Source organism: Mirounga angustirostris, unplaced genomic scaffold (genome assembly GCF_029215605.1).
Source record: "Mirounga angustirostris isolate CCGP_5_RB_7025 unplaced genomic scaffold, mMirAng1.0.hap1 SCAF_4, whole genome shotgun sequence".
NCBI classification, from domain to species: Eukaryota; Metazoa; Chordata; class Mammalia; order Carnivora; family Phocidae; genus Mirounga; species Mirounga angustirostris.
In genome coordinates, this window is record NW_026991712.1 from 90,108,826 (window position 1) to 90,125,298 (window position 16,473).

General features: G+C 45.0%; 1 protein-coding gene across 1 annotated transcript in view; it reads left to right on the plus strand.

Annotated features, from left to right (window-relative positions):
- NOTCH2 (notch receptor 2) overlaps positions 1-9,498 on the plus strand; it is a 171,671-nt gene extending 162,173 nt beyond the window's left edge. The window contains exons 30-34 of the mRNA XM_045896837.3: positions 361-529; positions 1,409-1,710; positions 2,465-2,612; positions 3,250-3,347; positions 5,192-9,498. Of these exons, the coding sequence (XP_045752793.1) occupies positions 361-529; positions 1,409-1,710; positions 2,465-2,612; positions 3,250-3,347; positions 5,192-6,580 (2,106 nt within the window). The 3' untranslated portion in view covers positions 6,581-9,498. The remainder of the gene's footprint in view (positions 1-360; positions 530-1,408; positions 1,711-2,464; positions 2,613-3,249; positions 3,348-5,191) is intronic.
- Positions 9,499-16,473: the final 6,975 nt, after the last annotated feature.

Below are 16,473 nucleotides of genomic sequence, written 5' to 3' on the forward strand. Positions count from 1 at the left end.
TTCTATTTGAAGGCTAGGTAGGAGTTAGACAAAGACTTGGGAGAGGATATGGCAGACAGAGGGGACAAGCCAGGCAAAAGTCCAGAAGCAAGGAAGTGGTGCTTTGGGGATCTGTAGATAGCATATTTGGTAGGCAAAATAGATAGCATGTTAAGGCTGAAGCCTGGAGTTTGGGATGGGGAGGTTGGGAGAGTTGTACAGGAGAGGGTGACAGGAACCACTTTCAGCTGGTGTGGATGATGCCCTGGAGGGTGGAGTAGAAGGAGAGAGAAGTGGGTAGAAAACTCCGGACTAGCTCCTTGTCCTCAGTTCCTAATAGAGGGGGCCAGGTCAACAGGGAGTACTGTTTTCCCCTGTCAGGCTGAAGATGAGGCTTTGCTCTCAGAGGAAGATGATGCCATTGATCGACGTCCATGGACACAGCAGCACCTTGAGGCTGCAGATATCCGCAGGACACCATCGCTGGCGCTCACTCCTCCACAAGCGGAGCAGGAGGTGGATGTGCTGGACGTGAATGTCCGTGGCCCAGGTCAGCACCCACAAGCCTTCCCCTTTCCATCTACCATGCCTGCCCTTGGTTCTGGGTTGTGCCTGTGTTGGCCCCACTTGGTGATATGCCCCCTGCCAATTGCACAGACTAAATCAGCCTGAGGAAATGAATGCTTAGGGAATACAGGCATGCAGAAATTAGAAACCTATGTGAGAAGAAGGGAAGGATTTCACATTGCCTCACGTACAGCATGCTTGGGAATAGATAGGCTGATTATATGGGAAAGATTTTAGTAGGATAGAAAAACAATATCCCAGGGGTGCCTGGGTGGCTCAGTCGTTAAGCGTCTGCCTTCGGCTTGGGTCATGATCCCGGGGTCCTGGGATCGAGCCCCACATCAGGCTCCCTGCTCAGCGGGAAGCCTGCTTCTCCCTCTCCCGCTCCCCCTGCTTGTGTTCCCTCTCTCACTGTGTCTCTCTCTGTCAGATAAATAAATAAAATCTTTAAAAAAAAAAAAAAAAAAGAAAAAGAATATCCCAAAGCAGAGGGATAGAAAATTAGTTTAGTTGATACCTTAGTGCATATCATTCTATTAATACTGGACATTTTAAAATGTGGCCCAATTTAAAATAACATTGCACTTAGGAACTTAAACAGGAAGCCTTGTTTAACTTAGAGGAGAGCCCCAGCTTAAAAAGACTCTTACTTTCCCATTACTCTTCACAGAAGGACATTATCAGAGGAAAAATCGGTGGCAGATGTAAAACTAATTGCCAATTACCACAAGAAGCCCAGGGATTTTTATTTTCCCCCATAAGAATAACTTTATTCAAACGGAACTATTCCAATAGTTGGGCTAATGGAACATTAATGTCCTTCTCCTCCTTGAATACTTTTTGGAAAATTCCTTTCTTATAGATGGGTGCACCCCATTGATGCTGGCTTCTCTCCGAGGAGGCAGCTCAGATATGAGCGATGAAGATGAAGATGGAGAGGACTCTTCTGCCAACATCATCACAGACTTGGTCTACCAGGGTGCCAGCCTGCAGGCCCAGACAGACCGGACCGGTGAGATGGCGCTGCACCTTGCAGCCCGCTACTCGAGGGCTGATGCTGCCAAGCGTCTCCTGGATGCAGGTGCGGACGCCAACGCGCAGGACAACATGGGCCGCTGCCCTCTCCATGCTGCAGTGGCAGCTGATGCCCAGGGGGTCTTCCAGGTAAAGAACAGGAGTAGGGCTGATTCCCCGTGGATCTATCATGTTTCCTCTTTGCTAAGGTGCTTAATATCCAATTACATTCATTCAAAAATTCTTTGAGAGAATAGGGTGGGTGGTGGAGTCATGCTTGCTGGATGGGAGAGCAGGAAAAGAATGGCAGCAAACTGACCTAACTCTAGCAGCCAGATGGCGATAGAGCCAACAGCAGATCACACCGGGGTTTCTGATTCTGAATTACCACCCTTTTTGATGTGCCAAAATGCCTCCTAGGTGAATAGGTCAGAGGGGAGTGGTCCCTGTTACTAAGCTTCTGACTAGTGTCCGCTTCTTCCTGTAGATGTATCTGACTATTTGGGCTTCCAGCTGCTCCTTGGTGGTTTTCTTGACTGGATTTGCAGTGTATTCCTTGTTGCCCTTTTATTTTAGCCTTGTGAGGAAACTGGAAGCATTCTGATTCATCTTAAACTATATACCATAATTGAGGTTGTGGTATTTTCCCACATCCTTCCTTTCTTTAGAAAGTAGAAGACATCACTTTCTATGAGCCATTGTCTCTTGAGCACCCATTTGTTCGTTCATTCATTCAGTATTTATTGATTGAGGATGATAGAATCTTGGACACAAAGATAACAAGCATTCCCTGCCCTCCAGAAATTTAGTGTAGCATCAGCTTTGTTGCTCTTGTTTCTTCTCTTAGCTTCATTATCTTCTTTTATCCAGGTGACTCTCTTTTCTGTACTTTCTCATCTTCTAGATTTTGATCCGCAACCGAGTGACTGATCTGGATGCCAGGATGAACGATGGCACTACACCGCTGATCCTGGCTGCCCGCCTAGCTGTGGAGGGAATGGTGGCAGAACTGATCAACTGCCAAGCAGATGTGAACGCAGTGGATGACCATGGTAGGGCCGAGAGGCAGGGAGTCGGACTCTTTGCCTGCAAAGCACGCCGTTGAGGGGAAAATCATTACACGATCCTTGAAGAACTGTCCCAGATTTGAATCCACTGTAGATTCTTTCATTCATTTGTTCTTCCTTTCAACATTTTGAGTTCAGAGAACTAAGCCGGTGGGTAGTCCACAGACAAAGATGGGAAGGGATTTTTAGTGAGGGTTCTTGGATCTCAAATGCAGTCTGTGAAAGGCTTGCCTCTATAGGTTCCCAGGCATACCACGCTCGATATGAGGACTTGTGAACTGACTTCACTAGAGGGTTGTGGGCAATATCTTAAATAGACATTCTGGTGTGTGATAGATAGATTCTTGTCCTCAGTGTGGGATTCTATCAGGTGGAGGACGTGGGTACCATAGACAAATGATCCTATATGTCTTCTGAAGGCTAGGCAACCTGTATTAAAGTATTTCTAGAACAGAAGAAAAGTAAGATAATACTTTGTTTTTTCCCCATGGGCCCCCACAGACAACTGGCTTGCTGTTCTCTGGGAAGTTTGAAGTTTCCCTGTATAAGTCATGATGCTTCTTTATACTGTAGGGACATGTCCCTCTACTCTGTCTGCTTATAAAAATGTTTTTCCCTGCAGGGAAATCCGCTCTTCACTGGGCAGCTGCTGTCAATAACGTGGAGGCAACCCTTTTGCTGTTGAAAAATGGGGCCAACCGAGACATGCAAGACAACAAGGTACAGTCTGGGCTCTGAGCTGGAGGGCAGACTTAGCAGTGCCTTCCCTTTTCTCCTATAGTTCCTCTGGTGATAAGTTTAGACAAAGAGGAATGCAGGTTGGACAGGAACTGGCTCCGAAGAACTCGAGGGGAGAGTATTGGGCTTACCCAGGGAAGTGTCAGGAGTGAACCTTCTGCCTCCGCAGTACTCAGTCTAAAGCAGGCTGTCTTATAAATAATGTCAGTGTAGCCTTCTCTGCCTTCCTTTTCTTTGACATTGCTCTTTTTTTTAAAAATTTTTTTTTATTATGTTAGTCACCATACAGTACATCATTAGTTTTTGATGTAGTGTTCCATGATTCATTGTTTGCGTATAACACCCAGAGCTCCATGCAATACATGCCCTCCTTGATACCCATCACTGGGCTAACCCATCCCCCCACCGCCCCCCCCCCCCCCACTCTAAAACCCTCAGTTTGTTTCCCGGAGTCCATAGTCTCTCATGGTTCGTCTTCTCCTCTGATTCCCCCCCTTCATTTCTCTCTTCCTACTCCCAGTGTCCTCTGTGCTATTCCTTATGTTCACAAATAAGTGAAACCATATGATAATTGACTTGCGCTGCTTGACTTATTTCACTTAGCATAATCTCCTCCAGTTCCATCCATGTTGATGCAAACGTTGGGTATTCATCCTTTCTGATGGCTGAGTAATATTCCATTGTATATATGGACCTATCCAACAAGAGGATCTAACAATTGTAAATATCTATGCCCCAACATGGGAGCAGCCAACTACGTAAATCCACTGTTAAATAAAGAAAATAAAGATGAAAAAAAAAAAAAAAATAAAGAGTCATATTGATAATAATACGTTAATTGTAGGAGACCTCAACACTCCACTCTCAGCAATAGCCAGATCATCTAAGCAGAAAATCAACAAAGAAACAAGAGCTTTGAATGACACACTGGACCAGATGGACCTCATAGATATATACAGAACATTCCACCCTAAAACAACATAATACTCATTCTTCTCGAGTGCACACGGAACTTTCTCCAGAATAGACCACATACTGGGTCACAAATCAGGTCTCAACCGATACCAAAAGATTGAGATTATTCCCTGCATGTTCTCAGACCACAATGCTTTGAAACTGGAACTTAATCATAGAAGAAATCTGGAAGAAATTCAAACACTTGGAAGTTAAAGACATTGCTCTTTCTCCTCTTCTCTGTTCTGCTTATGCTCACTTCATTTTCTCTTGTTCATTTTCATTTTCTTTGCTGTGGCTCTTGTTTTCTGTTCTTGGACACCATGGGTGTTTTCCTGTTTGCTTTTCTTCCTCTGAGTCTTAGGTCATGTTTCCCCTCTCTTGCTCACCTTATCTTGTGTATTTCCTCTTTTCCCTTATTTTAATTCTTTCTTGAACATGTTTTGTTTCCTTTTGCTTTTGCTTCCCCTTATTTTTCCGCTTTAGGTTTTTCCCCTCCTACCTTTCTTATTTCTAACTTCCTTTCCTCTTAGAACCCTATTTTGATAAGCTCAGTGCTCTTTTAAGCAAATCTCTGGCTCAAGGGCATGCTTTATTTCACATATTCCTAACTAAGAAGACATCGCCTGCAATGGGGCAAAACTGATTCTTGGGGAAGGGTGAAATAATTGTACTCTTTTTATGTATAAAGCCACAGATATCCAGTCAGTACACAGGCAAATAGACATTTTATCTGTGGTATTAAAATTTCCTACAAGGAGGCAGTTAGAAAAAAAATGTCTATGGGGTTGATAATAACAAAGTTTGAGAAACACTGGCATATTCTCAAGAGTGTTGCTAATTTTACTGTGCTATGTGGGCCTTTTCTGTAGGAAGAGACACCTCTGTTTCTTGCTGCCCGGGAGGGAAGCTATGAAGCAGCCAAGATCCTGTTAGACCATTTTGCCAATCGGGACATCACAGACCACATGGATCGTCTTCCCCGGGATGTGGCTCGGGACCGCATGCACCATGACATTGTGCGCCTCCTGGATGAGTACAATGTGACGCCGAGCCCTCCAGGCACTGTGCTGACTTCTGCCCTCTCACCTGTGATCTGTGGGCCCAACAGATCTTTCCTCAGCCTAAAGCACACCCCAATGGGCAAGAAGCCTAGGCGGCCCAGTACCAAGAGTACCATGCCCACTAGCCTCCCTAACCTTGCCAAGGAGGCCAAGGATGCCAAGGGTAGTAGGAGGAAGAAGTCTCTGAGTGACAAGGGTCAGCTGTCTGAGAGCTCAGTGACTTTATCCCCTGTTGATTCCTTAGAGTCTCCTCACACATATGTTTCTGACACCACATCCTCTCCAATGATTACATCCCCTGGAATCTTACAGGCCTCGCCCAACCCTCTGTTGGCCACTGCTGCCCCCCCTGCCCCAGTCCATGCACAGCATGCACTGTCTTTCTCTAACCTGCATGAAATGCAGCCTTTGGCTCATGGGGCCAGCACCGTGCTTCCCTCTGTGAGCCAGCTGCTATCCCACCACCACATTGTTCCCTCGGGCAATAGCAGTGCGGGGAGCTTGAGTAGGCTCCATCCTGTCACTGTTCCGGCAGATTGGATGAACCGCATGGAAATGAATGAGACCCAGTACAATGAGATGTTTGGTATGGTTCTGGCTCCAGCTGAGGGCACGCATCCTGGCATAGCTCCCCAGAGCAGGCCTCCTGAAGGGAAGCATATAACTACCCCTCGGGAGCCTTTGCCCCCCATTGTGACTTTCCAGCTAATCCCCAAAGGCAGTATTGCCCAACCGGCAGGTACTCCCCAGCCTCAGTCCAACTGCCCTCCTCCTGTTGCAGGCCCCGTACCCACCATGTACCAGATTCCAGAAATGGCTCGTTTGCCCAATATGGCTTTCCCCACTGCCATGATGCCCCAGCAGGATGGGCAGGTTGCTCAGACCATTCTCCCAGCCTATCATCCTTTTCCAGCCTCTGTGGGCAAGTATCCCACACCACCTTCACAGCATAGTTATGCTTCCTCAAATGCTGCTGAGCGAACACCCAGCCACAGTGGTCACCTGCAGGGTGAGCATCCTTACCTGACACCATCCCCAGAGTCTCCTGACCAGTGGTCAAGTTCATCACCCCACTCTGCTTCTGACTGGTCAGATGTGACCACCAGCCCTACCCCTGGGGGTGCTGGAGGAGGTCAGCGGGGACCTGGAACACACATGTCTGAGCCACCACGCAGCAACATGCAGGTTTATGCATGAAAGAGTCTGCCTCCAGTGTAGGAACAGAACTGCCTATTGTAAATGCTGCTGAGGAACAAATGAAGGTCATCCGGGAGAGAAGTGAAGAAATCTCTGGAACCAGCTTCTGGAGGCAGGAGAAAGAAGATGCTTTTATCTTTTAGATAATGCAAGGGAAGCAATTTTGTCAGCTTCACTGGGTATCTGAAGGATTTGGGGTTGGGGGAACATGGCTCCTTTTAATCTCTTACCCAACAAGCCAAGTTTGTGGAAATGCAAAATGAATATAAGACTTGGGACCATGTTTACTCTTTTCTATTTGGAGAAAAGAATGGATGCCTGTCATAGCCCAGACATTCTTGCAGCTTGGACTGCATTTTAAGCCCTGGGGGCTTCTGCCATATCCATGAGAAGATTCTACAGTATGGTCCTTTTGGAAACTGTACCCTGGAATTCTGCCTACGTTGACCTGTCTCATTTTATCTTCCTTGGAAATTCTTTTGACTTCATTTGGTGCTTTAATTTTTGCACCTCTCTGTGATTGTGCACCCATGCCCCCAGCATGTTAGAGTGCAAGACCTTTGTGCTTTTAGTCATTCCTGCTCTGGAAAGCAACTTCAGCCTCCTTTCTCTTCTTTTCCCAGTGTCCCCAGGAGTATCACAGGGTTTGCTTTGGTTATGGTTCTCAGCATACACCTTTCAAGTATGTTTATTTAGAAAACGAATCTCTTGCAGTTTCCTACATAATATCATTCCTACAAGAGGAAGGGGAGCAAGATAGTTTTCTTTGAACCCATTCTGGGGACAGAAGACCCTTTCAAGAGACTGCATGCAGGGTTTTACCTGAACCTTACCAGGAAGAAGGATGAGAATTGGCCTGTTTTTCCATTTGTGGGCCTAGTCAGTGTGAAGTTTTATCATTGGCAGTGCAGGTACTGTGACCCCCCCCTTAAAAAAAAAAAAAGATTTGGAATGTTGGAATTACCAAGAGATAAGCCAACTCATGTGAGAAGTGGTTACCCACTATCAAGTCCCTTTCCTTCCTGCCCAGCATTCCACTGATGGCCCGTGTGAAACACATTTGTTCCCAGATCTCAGAAGCCCCGGCCCGCTTCACTCATTCATCCAGCAGGGGAAGCTAGCCTTAGCTGTTGAGCCTTTCCTTCCAGATATCTCCATAGAAGAAGATGCCTCAAAGGATGCTCCCTCACCACGGAGAACTGAACTCTGCTCGGCTCAAGGGACCCCATGACAGCTGTATTCCTTTTGTGGGGGGGATTGTAGTCTCCACCTCCTGAGTCTGTTTCTGACCGCACGCCTGCTCACCAGTCTTCCTTCCACACCGTGTGCTTGGAGTTACCCACGCACCCAAGTAGGTTCTTGCCAAACACACGGACTTGCTATGTTCAAGCTCCAGAAACAGAAAGCTGGCCTGGTTTTGTAGGGCCCAAGCCAGCCCTATAAGAAAGCTGGAACCATGCGGCAGCCTTTGCTATGTTTTTGCTACCATTCCTTTTCCATCATGGCAGGTCATGACATTCCCTTTTAGGCCACTAACATAGAAACTTACCAGGACATTTTCCTTTCCCAGAGTCACCTTCTAGATGATGATGGACAATGAAAGACTTACTGTCTTTGTCATGCTCATGCTCAGATTGTGATTATATTATACTTGAGTCTGCTCTCTGTATTTGTGGTCTTGGCACCTTCCGTGACCCTCTGTCGAGGGCAGAAGCATTCTAGTCAATACTAGAAATAGGAGGAAAACAGTTTTCTTCCTCTTCTCCCTGAGTCAGCTAATAGTTGGTCCTGTGACCACGCTGTCGTCTCTACCTGGTGCTATGATGTCATGACACCTGGGAAATTAGTTCTGCTGGGGCATTTTGTAGATATTGACAGGTGAATTTCCTACTCTGTTTTGGTTTGAATGATAATCTTCGTTCCTGCCTTGGCTAGGAGTGCCCATCAGAGCATCCTGCTTAACCTGATTTATCTGTCTGTGGCCCCATATGGAACCCCTATGTGTCTGTTAACCTGGCAGTCTACAAATGTTCTGGGTTGGTTTTGGTTTTTTTTTTTTTTTCAGTCCTGCCCAAGTTCATTGAACCAACAAAAATAATTTGTTCTGCCCCAATATGAGCAGACTGTTCATTCTGTATTTTATTCTCTCACATGGCAACTCTACCAGCCCTTTCATAGCGTGTAACATTTTATCTTCTGAATGGTGACTGTCTACCTTGGACCCATTGTTGATTCACAATGGGGAGAACCTCTCTGCATGGACCACTATGGACCCCACCACATCTGCCCTTTCTTCATCCTGTCTCATCACCACTTCCTGAAAGTATCAGCCTCTGACCCAACAGCTTGGCTCCTCTATAGCTTCCTCCCTCTCCAACCACAGTGTCAGCCTAACTTGCTTGTTTCTCTTTCTTGGGATCCTTTGGGTTTGGGGGAAGGGACTGGGAAAACTGCCATTACAGACAACAGGCTTCAGTGATGAAGGGGAAGACACTGCCTTTCAAGCATTTATCAATCCCTTAGATTTTAAGAACCCTTGAGTTGTATAGTGCCTAATAAAAGAGAAGGTGAGATGGAGAATCACTTTCTCAGTGGGGTTCTGAATTAGAGACTAAGTTTTTATAGGCCATATCTTTTATGCCATGTATAGGTCACCCCCCCATTTTTGGTTTATTTTTATTTTTATAAATTCTTCCTCTGACTCCTCTTCTGTCTGCCTTTGGGGATAGATTTTTCTGTTCGTTTCTTCTGTTTTGTGTTAAGCATCATTTTCTGACTTACATGATGGTGAGGGAGGGAAAGGTGTAAGGGAAAGAGAGAGTGAAAGACTGATGTAAGCAGTCAGCCATGATGCTCAAGCCCATTACACCATCTTATTATTACGTTTGCTGGTACACAATTCTTGCATAGAAAAGAACCAAAGGTATAATGTTTTGTTGGCAGGCAGTTTGGAGATTTTGGTTTTAACCAACACATTGAATGTATGATGACTATTTGAGACGACACAATTATATGACCTGACGCTTCCACTTGTAACTGTTTGGTACTATGGCTCCTTCCTTGTGTACATTTCTCTTAAAAGTGATATTATATCTGTTTGTATGAGAAACCCAGTAACTAAGAAAAATGACTGCATGTTCCTAACTATGACATAGTAAGGAAAATGCACAATGTTTTTACTTTTCAAAGTTTCATTCTAAAGTAGTTAAGATGAAATTTATATGAAAGCATTTTTATCACAAAATAAAAAAGATTACATGTCAAGTTCTGTGGCATTGCAGTTTTTATTTTCCATTCCTGTGTCCCTGGTCTTGCGATGATATACCCGATGATGTCAGAATTTGCTGAGAGAGAAATAATTTTTTTTTCGTTCTGAGTCCCCCAAAGCCCAGCACTAGGTTTCTTTTTTTCTTTCTCCAGTCAGATTGCAAAGCAATGCTTTTGAGGAAAAAACTTACGTCAAACAGGAAGCATCACAAGACAGAGTCACTTTTTTGTGCACTAGTTGGTGACACATAGACACTTGCCCAGGACAGAGGGCCTTCCAGTAGAGATGGAGAGTGTTTGCTAAAGCCAGAACTGAAAAGTGGGGTCTAACTAATAATACTGATGGTGCTTTTACCTAAACCGTTAACTTGCAGTATTGTTCCTCAAAGTAAATTTTATATAGAATTTCATATCTACAATTCCGAAATAGTATTTTGCCTATAAATATGTTACCAAGTTCCTTTATACATTTACTTGTAAAAGTCAAGCAGGGAGACATTGGAACACAAATATTTGACACGGGTGGTATTTATGGCATTAGCGGTCTTGTATCAACTTTAGCATTGAGTTTATTTCCATATTCTGTTAGCTTTGCAGAAACTTCTGAATCACACATATGTAATTCTAAATGGCAGAAGTATTTGTTGAAATGACTGGAAATCTTACGATATGCTTCACTTAAATAGTTGAAGAAGCATTATTCAAGATCCGCACAAATATGTTTTAACACAACTGATAGCGCATATTGGTTATCCTGAGAGCACTGTAATTTCATACAAAACACATTTAAGTCTTCATGTTAGGTTTTGTAATGGTATAAAAGGAAAATGAATTTGAGAGCTAAGGAATGATTTGCCCAAGCCTGGTCCTCTGGAGGCTGGGATCTCAGAGATGACTTGCCTCCTCAGACAATTTAGGAGCTGAGACTTGGCTGGAAACCTGCTTCCATGGATCTGAGCTGCAGGCTACTAGCTCGCTCACCACATCCTACCCCTGCAATTGCAAGCCCAGAAACCTAGCCCTTGATGGTGGCGGAAGGATGCAGGCCTCTCCCAACCATGAAATCCAAGGAGGGAGAGCAGGGCTAGAGGCCACGGGCTGCCACATCACACAGTAGACTTGGACACCAGGCCACAGTCATGCCAGGGGAGGGACTGGTGCTTCCCTCAGTCATGCAGCTCAAAAGCCTCACAGCCCAAGGAGAGGGGGCCGAGTTCCTCTTTCAGAACGCGACGAATACAGCAACCGCCCTTAATGCCTGCACACAGTCCAAGATGCGATGGGCAGTGGGGGGACCGAGCTTGTGCCCTGCCCTGCCCTGCTTCTGCCAGCTCTCCCCATAAACCCTGCTCTGGGTCAGCTGTGCGTGTGTCCAGCTCCATCTCCTCATCTGCCTGACAGTGTTTTTAAAACGAAATGAGAATCCAGGGCTTGCAAGAGCCCTGAAGAGAGAGAGGGTGCATGTGAAGTGTGTGAGTAGGTGAGGAGGTGTAGGTGTGTGTGTTTATGAAACAGAAAATACAACTTTTCTTTTGACTTCTAGCTTAGCAAAACACATCAAAAACATTTACAGCAGTCAAGTCCTGCCTGCCAAGTGTGGGCAAACTCCAGTCGGGATAATTGAAGAAAGGCTTACTTACGGAAGGACTACTTAGGAAGTGTGCATGGGTGAGGTGTAAGGGAACGCTAGGAGGCAGTGCAGAGAGTGCCGGCTAGCACAGCGGAGCTATGACTGCTGGGTCCGAAGGGATGAGGCCGGGAGAGGTTACTGGAACCCGGAAGGAGACCTGTAGAGCAAGTGACCTCAAGAAGAGCTGTGACGTCTGTCAGGGAGCTCAGCGAGCCCCAGGTCCCTTCACAAGGAGGAAGCCAGGGAACGATCTCATTCTGCTCTCATTCCCCACCCCACTCCCACCCAGACTTCCTATCTGCTGAAGCCAAATGGAAGTCTGGAAATACAGGAGCCTGTGGAATTTGATCCATCGATAAGTGTCAGCTTCCTGGGGTGAAGAGCTTGGTAGAGAAAGGAAGAGAGTGGACCTGCAGGTGCAAACCTATCCTTATCCAAAACATTCTCCCTACAGCTAGCACATTTCTAAGAAAGTTCTACCGGCGGCCTGCCATTGATGTGTCAAGGCAGGAAACACAAAGTAAGAGGAATTATGTATTGATAATCCCGACTCAACTTCTTTTCCTGATCTCCTAGTGTGTTTCTTCACCACCTTGGCTTTGAGCACTCGAAATGAAGACAATCATTAGCAGTAGGAGGGACAGATTATGGTACCTCCTCTCAATGGAATACTACACAGAAATGAAAAAGAAAACATGCAGCCATATGAAGAATTGTCATTGATGTAATGTTGAGCAAATTAAGCCAGACACAAAAGAATACATTCTGTGTGATTCCATGATACACGTTCAAGAAAAATGAACCAGTGGCAAATAGGGATCGGAATACTGGATGTTCTTCCGGGAGAAGGGTCTTGACTGAGAAAAGGGCAAGAAAAATCCTTCTGGAGTCTGAAAATATCTTGACCTGGGTGGTGATTGCATAAATGTATACATATGTACAGTTTTGTATAAAATACGCTTAGGATTTGTGCATTTCACTTAGGTAAATTGGACTTCAATAAAACATATATATAGTAAACTGACAGAAATGTATAAACACCTAATATAAAAGTTATAATATATAATTATATATATTTTATATCATAAAATGTTAATTGTTATCATATTTAGTTCAGATGTTTAATGATGATATACATATAGTGAAGACTCCTGTATTTCCCTCTCATTCCATTCCCCTCCCTCTCTTCCTCCCTCTTTCCATTCCCAGTTACTTGATTTCATAAATTTGGTTTGTGGGGATTATTTTATTCTTAAAAACATTGTTATGTGCAATAGCTAATCCATGAAAGAAATATATTCTCTGTGCAATTGTATAAAATGTGGGATTGCATAATTGCAAACTTAATTATGTGAGTGAGGTGAGCCCGCTGTTGGCTAGCTGAGTAGGAGTTCAGGAGGCCAGCTGGATAATCCATCTCTGTCTGAGTCCTGGCTGCTATTTGGTACTACACAGTGGCACTTGTCTGCCTCAGGACAAATATGTTTGGGGTTGATTCTAGGTTCTGTAATCTGGCTGGGATTTGCAAGAACCTTGCTTCAAATTATCCCCTGCTTCGTATGCCTATTACAGAAACTCTGGGTCAGCCAAATATGGGCTGTAGGGACCCAGCTCCTCTTTCTCTGTCATGGAATTGTCTCATGTTTCTCTATTTCTCTCCACTTTCTCCCCTCCATGTCCACTTTCTCTGCACTCCTAGAAAAGTTTTAAGAACATGGACCTGGCAGAGGATGGACACCAATCACCAATCATGTTATATCAGAATCTGTGTTACTGTGGTTTTACAGGGCTTTGCATATAAGAATTGGAAAGGAGGAAGAGAAGCGATCTACATCGGAGGTTAATAAGACAACCCAGGAAAACTTACTGAAATACTTAACCATTAGGAATTCAGTGAATCAAATGATGTAAAATTAATTCATACAGAAACCTCTGTTATAAACAAAAGCCAATTGGGGGATGTATTTGAAGAGCAGATCACATTTATAATAGCAAACACACACACCAATAACCTTTAAAAATTACTGCAAATACTACCAAATATACCCACTCCTGACAACTTGAGTGGCCACTGCCTCCATAACAGGTACAGCTTTAGCTCTGTTCTCTTCTTCCCACCTGCTAGATAAAAATCATAAACCTATCTGATCACACCTGTCGCCTGGATAAAATTCACTAAAATACTCAAGTCTTTGAACCCATCTCAATATCATCTGACACAAGTGCAATCCTATAAAAAGCCCAGCCTAACACCTACTTCCACATTCCTACATCTCCGCACCATGTGCAGTTTTCCCTGCAGCAAAGAGCAGCAATAACTCCATCTTTGTTTGACTAGCAGGGGTGCTACTGTTGGCCTTTGATGGACAGACATCAACTGAGGTCTGTGCTGACACTCCAGGCCAGGAAGAATCCCATTTTCACACCCTGTTACACACAGAGCACTGACTGTGCCAGTGAGCGCTCCTGAATTTATTTTAAGAATACCTGGAACATTCACAAAAATTGCACATAGATGAATCCATGCTAAAATCTCAAGAGTTTCAAAGAATCGGTATTATATAGCCAGGTATCTCTGAACATAGCAGTATCAAATTAGAAACAGAATAAAAATGTAACCAACAGCCCTATGTGTATGAAGAATTTTAAAGCTTATAAATCAGTTATCAATACAAATATAAGTTAGAAGATATTTAGAAACAGCATAAAATACTTATCAAATAGTACCACTACTTTTTTAAAAATTTTGTCATTTTTTTGTTTAAGATTTTATTTATTTGAAAGAAAGAGACATAGTAAGAGAGAGCACGAGCAGGGGAGTGGGAGTGGGAGAGGGAGAAGCAGGCTTCCCGCTGAGCAGGGAGCCCGACCCCGGGGACTTGATCCCAGGACCCTGGGATCATGACCTGAGCCGAAGGTAGATGCTTAACCGACGGAGTCCCCCAGATGCCCCAGTACCACTACTTTTGAAATGCTGATTGTTAAAACTTATGGAAAGCAATTCAAGTTTTAATGATGAACTTACAAATTTGCTTCCTTTGAAGTTAAGTATACTGCAGATGTCAGCTCTCACATATTCTATCCAACTTGGTCTGGAAGTCCTCGTTCTGGCCAGGACAAATGGGAAGTTGTTGCTTATAGACCATTTTATAAAAAATCCAAGAGGAAGAGGAGGGAAAGATGGCGGAGGAGTAGGGGACCCTATTCCAACTGGTCCCCGGAATTGAGCTGGATATCTACCAGACCACTCTGAGCACCCACGAAACCAGCCTGAGATGTAAGAAGACCTGGATCTCTACAAACAGAATATCGCAGGCAGTTGGTTTCGAGGTACGAAGCAGGGAGTCGTGATTCCGCAGGCAGATATCGGAGGATAAACGGCAGCGGGAGGGCGCCTGGCCATGGGGATCCTACACCTCTGGTGAGCGACAGCCTTGTGTGCTGCGGATGGGCACAGACTCGCAGACCAGTAGTGGCGGGGAAAGGACTTTAGGGCAGCCCCCGGGGTGGAAACCCGAGCGGCAGGATCGCACCTGCGAACTGGGAGCGGCTGGTGGTTTTAGAAGCACAAAGGGCAGAGACGTGCCCCGACCTGGAGGCAGGACTGGGGGCACTGCGGAGGGGCGCACAACCCAGGACGCTGCAGTTTATAGCAGCACGGACAGAAACGGAGATGGTGTGGCCTGGAGAGCTCACTGAAGAACAGACTGTGGTCTCTCTGCTCTGAGGCAGAGGGCTGGAAACAGTCTCTTCTGCTCTGACTCGCGGAAGAGACGCGGAAAGCCAGGGAAAGCCACCAGAGAACAAAAGCCCCCAAAGACTGATTCCTGCTGAGTCCATCCCCCGCCACAGGGGCACAGGGCAACTCCTACCGAACCGGGTTGCCTGAGTAACAGTGCGGCAGGCCCCTCCCACAGAAGACAGGCTGGGAAAATGAGAGGCCAGCAACAGGTGCATCTTGATTGGGTTCTGGTCAGTAATTTGGACTCTATACATTCCCTTAAACACCCATCAACAGAATGACTAGGAGGAGGAGCCCCCAAAACAGAAAAGACTGAGAGATTATGACTTATGCTGCAGATTTACAAATGGATGCAGATATAACCAAGATGTCAGAGATGGAATTTAGGCTAGCAATTGTGAAGACAATGGCTAGAATGGAGAAATCAATTAATGGCAACATAGAGTCTCTAAGGGCAGAAATGAAAGCTGAATTGGCAGAACTTAAAAATGCTATCAGTGAGATCCAATCCAATCTAGATAATCTAACAGCCAGTGTAACTGAGGCAGAAGAGTGAATAAGCGACCTGGAAGACAATATAATAGATAAAAAGGGAAAAGAAGAGGCCAGGGATAAACAACTCAGAATCCATGAAAATAGAATCAGAGAAATAAGTGACACCATGAAGCGTTCCAATGTCAGAATAATTGGAACCCCGGAGGGAGTGGAGAGAGAGGACTAGAAGATGTATTTGAGCATATCATAGCTGAGAACTTCCCTAATCTGGGGAATGAAACAAACATTCGCATCCTAGAGGCAGAGAGGACCCCTCCCAAGATCAAGGAAAACAGGCCAACACCCCGGCATGTAATAGTAAAACTTGCAAATCTTAGAACCAAGGAAATCATCTCAAGGGCAGTTAGGGGGAAGAGATTCCTTACGTACAGAGGGAGGAACATCAGAATAACATCAGACCTATCCACAGAGGCCTGGCAAGCCAGAAAGGCCTGGCAAGACATATTCAGGGTACTAAATGAGAAGAACATGCAGCCAAGAATACTTTATCTGGCAAGGCTTTCATTTAGAATGGATGGAGAGATGCAGAGCTTCCACGACCGGCAGAAACTGAAAGAATATGTGACCACTAAGCTGGCCCTGCAAGAAATATTAAGGGGGGTTCTATAAAAGGAGAAAGACCCCAAGAGTGATATACAACAGAAATTTACAGGGACAATCTATAAAAACAACGTTTTCACGGGCAACATGATGACAATT